At 37.5% G+C, this 4,723-nt stretch overlaps 1 protein-coding gene across 1 annotated transcript; it reads right to left on the reverse strand.

Moving 5' to 3' along the window:
• Positions 1 to 1,466: 1,466 nt before the first annotated feature.
• LOC147850831 (putative arabinosyltransferase ARAD1) lies at positions 1,467 to 4,396 on the reverse strand. Its single transcript, XM_087335913.1, has 2 exons — positions 3,301 to 4,396; positions 1,467 to 2,579 (listed from the first exon to the last, which is right to left on the reverse strand). The coding sequence occupies exons 1-2, from the start codon at positions 4,336 to 4,338 to the stop codon at positions 2,049 to 2,051; spliced, it is 1,569 nt and encodes a 522-aa protein (XP_087192039.1). The 5' UTR covers positions 4,339 to 4,396; the 3' UTR covers positions 1,467 to 2,048.
• Between the last annotated feature and the right edge of the window lie 327 nt (positions 4,397 to 4,723).

Raw genomic sequence — 4,723 nt, forward strand, 5'->3', positions numbered from 1 at the left:
GAATAAACTTGGCACGGTCTTGTCCTTTGGACTAGTGCAAACTTCATTGTTTGCTTCGATCTCAAGATTCATATATGAAGAGGCCTCATTGTTATCAAAACATTCTAGTTCAATGTCAATCCTCAACCTTCCAAGCATCTACCTCATGTCTTACTTGCCTTTGGATTATTGTATTCTTGATTCTTGACTCTATATTGAGCACTAGTTGATATTTCATGCATTTCTTGCACATATTCATGTACTTTTTTTATTTTCTCATAGGTTTATGACAAAATGCTCTTTGATAATTGTGCTTCGATGTTGTAAAGATGTCGTCTACCTTGGTTCTTTGTGTTGAAAAATTATATATCATTCTCTCTTTTAAAGGAAATAGGCAACATGGTATTAGAACTATAGAGGTTTTGAATGTATTATTCAATAGGAGTTCTAGAAGGAGAGTTTTGAGCAATCAAAGGTAGTAGTTATACCCGTAGATCAATGGCTACAACAATTGATCAAGGTTTGTGAGTGCTTTATCAAGTGATGCATACTTCAACAAGTGGTGTTCGAAATTGTGCCATTGAGTCAGAGATGGACATGTACAAAATAAATGCAAAGTTATCCTTAACTTCACATCATTGTACAATGACTCTTTTTCACACAAAAAATGCTATGTCATTCTGAATCACTCAAATCACTACTTAGAATGTTCATGTAAAAGATGAGATATGTAATTAAATGTTAATAGATGACACTAATTGTGTCTTTTGCATACAAGTTAACTAGACAGAAAATGATGTCTACCGTACATATAGGTGAAACACGATGTACACTAATGTGAATCTAATAGAACTCTATACCCAACTCATTAACTTAACCTAGAAATTAAATAATATAAGTCTTAGGTTCTAGTTAATGATACTTACTACAAAGGGCAATATACGTACCGATGAAAAATGATGAAGACTAGCTCGCTAGCTAATATACAACTCCAATTTACGCCTTAACACCCTAGGGATTACCCACCATCTACATATGTTGAATTAGAGAACATAATTCTTGTAGATATTTAAGTACATCCTACTGCATTTCTACTATCATAAGAGTTGCTTCACGCAACTCAAATTATGGCTTTGCAACATGACATGTTTAGTACTCCTTGTATGTCATAGATGGCTTTCACATATATGTAGAATAGAGAAAGGTAGTTGTTTCTCGGTTAATCTTAATGTAATGTTAATTCTTTTAAACCATATTACATCAGAAACCTAACAAAACAAAATTATGCATCCAGTTTTCAACAGGCCCGAATTCGTAGACATTTTTTTTGGAGACTTAGTGCATGTTTAGGATCTCCATCAATTTCTTGGATGGCAACAAATTATAATCACTGCCCAATTTCAAAACTTAATTTTTGATGAGGGATATATCCTCTTCATTCAATCTTCATGGTTTATTGATAGCTTTTAAAGAAAGACACTCCAAAATCATATGAACATACTTCACTACTTGTTACAGAATTTTACCCTCCATAAACACATGATACAATTTATTCCTTGTTACAAATGAATAATACCCTCCATAATCATACCAATATTTAGCTAATACAATTTCCTTGAGATATACATGACAGATAAAATGCTTGCATTTGTTGGCATTCGAGCTCGCAATCATGATCCTCGAATTCAACTTTAAATTGAACATTCTCCTCAGAAAGAGGAGCCTTCACTGATTATACACTGATTAGACAAAAAGATGCTAGAAATGTGTTTTGTGTGCGCCATCAAGCATGTTGATGTACTGAACCTTTATTGAGTAGGAAGAAAGAGGCTAGAAATGTGGAGAATTGCATGGTTATTTGCTTTGAATTCTATATTTTCTTGAATGATCTATACAATTTATAGACCCAAGAACCGACTCTTTGATAGGCTCTTCGCAGATACCTTGATATGTTGAAGTACATTGGTTATTCCTTCCTATGCATATTGATCTATACAATGTGAATTTTCTTTTATTGACCTACTCTTGTTACTGAATCTACTACTACTATTGACAAATTGACAATATGGTTACACCTGAAGTGAATTTCTATATGGCAATCTAGACCTTGAATACCTCTTTCCCTTGTGTAATGTTTGCATTACAGATGGCAGTTTCCGAGCAATGCTTTTCCACACCATGTTTACAGCATCATGAGGAAGAGATGGATATTGAAACTCGAAATGATGATCGACCTCTTTGAGCCGCATCCACATCCGAGTCCACTCTTGCTCCTTCACAGTGTCAAGCAAATCCAAGAGGAACCCTTTCTGAAGAGCATCCTGGGACCTCACAAATAAACAAAACTGGGAGTAATCCAACTCATCTTCGAATGGAAGCTCTATCTCATCACTTATGATCACAGGTACACAATGGCTAACTATGGCATCAAACAATCGGTTCGAAGATGGTGTGTCGCCAGCGAGATGTAGGCAAAACTTGGAGGATCGCATGCCTCTCGAGGCTCTACGGATCCCATCTCGTTGAGTGTTTCCACTCGAGAAATGGACTCCTGCCTTATCTTTCAGGATTTGATAGAGCCTTTGCCTAATCATGCCTCCCTGATTGTAATAAAAAAAAAAATCCAACAAAAATGCAAAGGGTTATATTCTTCATTCATCCACATGAATCAATAATTTACCCATTGGTCTATCTATCCATGAATCAACAATGCATCCTTCTTTCTTTACTTCTCTTAGTACATACTTTAGTAAGTGGCCTTGAGGTTGTCTACTCATCCCATTTCTTTCCTTGTCATAAAATTTCAGGTGACGCATTCTGTTAGGTTTTATAGGCAGGCCACTTTTTCTCTTTTAGAGAGATATAAACATATTTATCTATTATCTACCTCTTTATCCATCAATCCATCAATTTTCAGTTGTAACCTCCTGTTTGTTCCATCTCATAGGCCATTTCATTTGGTCTCTTTGATATGTGACTATATATCCATCTACATGTGGATCTATCTACAATCGATCTAAAAAATCTATCCACCTATTTACCATCCATCTAATGATCCATCCCTCCATGGTTAATACATCTAATCATTTAGCATCCATCTAAGGATCCATCCCTCCATGGTTAATACATCTAATCATTTATTAATTGTTCTACCCATCTCTCTATCCATCCATCCATGGTTCCTCCGAAATATTGACACATCTATTATCTATCCATCGATTTGAGCAACTACCAATTTCTATACATTCATCGATCTATCACTCTTGGCAGGCACATGTATCAACAGTTCACAAGAAAACATCATTATAGTGATGAGAATACCTCTTTTCTAATAATGGCACCTTGGAAGTAGAGAAGAGTCTTTCTGCTTTCATAGCTTGAATTATCATCTGTATAGGTAGGCACCATATGCTTATAAGGGGCCACAACATCTTTTCCCACATTCGCTACTTTAGGAGAATATCGGCCAAAGTCTGACACGACAAACATAGCAGATTGTAAAGCCTCCCTTGCAACATGTAGACTATTGGGATGATGCATAAAAATGATATGATTCTTTCCACCCGAATGCTTCCAAGAATTCTGTTGGTGTAAATATGTAACTAGTTTCTCTTGTAAATCCCTGTTTTTGTCGTTGCTCCCATCAACTCTACCATATCTGTTATAGCTGAGTGATGAAAAGAATGGCACCAGAAGCACATCGGCATCCTTCCAGTTCGACACACGGACGACTGTACAGGAGGTGTGTTTCATGTGAGAGGTATGACAGGAAAGGAGGTCCAATGTAACCCAATATTCTACACTGTGTTGTAAGTTGAGACCACCGGGGTAGCGAGGAACTCGGGATATATTCATCATCGGCCAAATTCGGCGGCCATGGCTCAAGAAGGCTTCGTCTAACAGACCAAAGTGGAACTCTGCTGGTAGATCATACATGAAAACCCTAAAAAGAGCATTACTTTGATTACGATCCAGATTCTTTCCTGTTGCGATGGATCTGATACCAATACCATTATCGAGATGATTCTTCATGATGATGTTACCGCTGCGATTATTCTTCTCGGTGCCAGTACTCATATTTTGTACCTTCTCATTCCTCTCCACCAATGTATTGTATAGCTCTCCTCCTCTATCAATCTCTAATCGCATAGCCTCTTGTGCCAGTGGACAATGAAAGTCAACCCACACAGAACTTCTCAATTCCACAGGACGAATTATGGAGACCAACACGAGGAGGAGTAAAGCCATGAGGACTATGATGATTACGATGATTTGTCGTCGACCGCGTGACCTTTTCTGGCGACCCAATCCCATCTTCCAAGGCATTTGGAAATGCCGCAGCTCTACAGGGCTGGCCATTACCTTTCGGATTTAAGATTTTAAGCTACTTTTTTTAGGGTTTCAAGGGTTCTTTAGGTTTTGAGAGGTATGTACAAGTTTTTCTGTTGCGTGGTTTTGGGTTGTTTTATTGGTTTCTCAAGGCCTCCTACTCCTACTCCTACTACTACTACTACTACTACTACTACTACTAAGCAAGTTCTTCAGGGATTTTGGGTTTTAATGTGGTTTAGGGCTTCTACGGTTTTTTGGATGATATTTTAGGGTTTCTAGGGTAAGAACATGGGGTTTGGGGATGGATTTGGGTTCCTTTAGGGTTTGGGCCACCAAATCCGATATTACTATTATTGTCTCGTCTCGTCTCCTCCTAAACTGTAGCAGCTATGGATGGATGTATGTATGTATA

The sequence above is a fragment of the Azolla caroliniana genome, unplaced genomic scaffold (assembly GCF_043228905.1).
Source record: "Azolla caroliniana isolate FFs.n. ecotype wild unplaced genomic scaffold, voAzoCaro1.0.p SCAF_20, whole genome shotgun sequence".
NCBI classification, from domain to species: Eukaryota; Viridiplantae; Streptophyta; class Polypodiopsida; order Salviniales; family Salviniaceae; genus Azolla; species Azolla caroliniana.

Excerpts from the sequence above, each read along its gene's own strand:
- LOC147850831 (XM_087335913.1), bottom strand. The coding sequence starts at position 4,338 with ATGGCCAGCCCTGTAGAGCTGCGGCATTTCCAAATGCCTTGGAAGATG. Across the intron at positions 2,580-3,300 it reads GTGCCATTATTAGAAAAGAG|GGAGGCATGATTAGGCAAAG; the intron begins GTATTCTCATCA and ends TATTACAATCAG.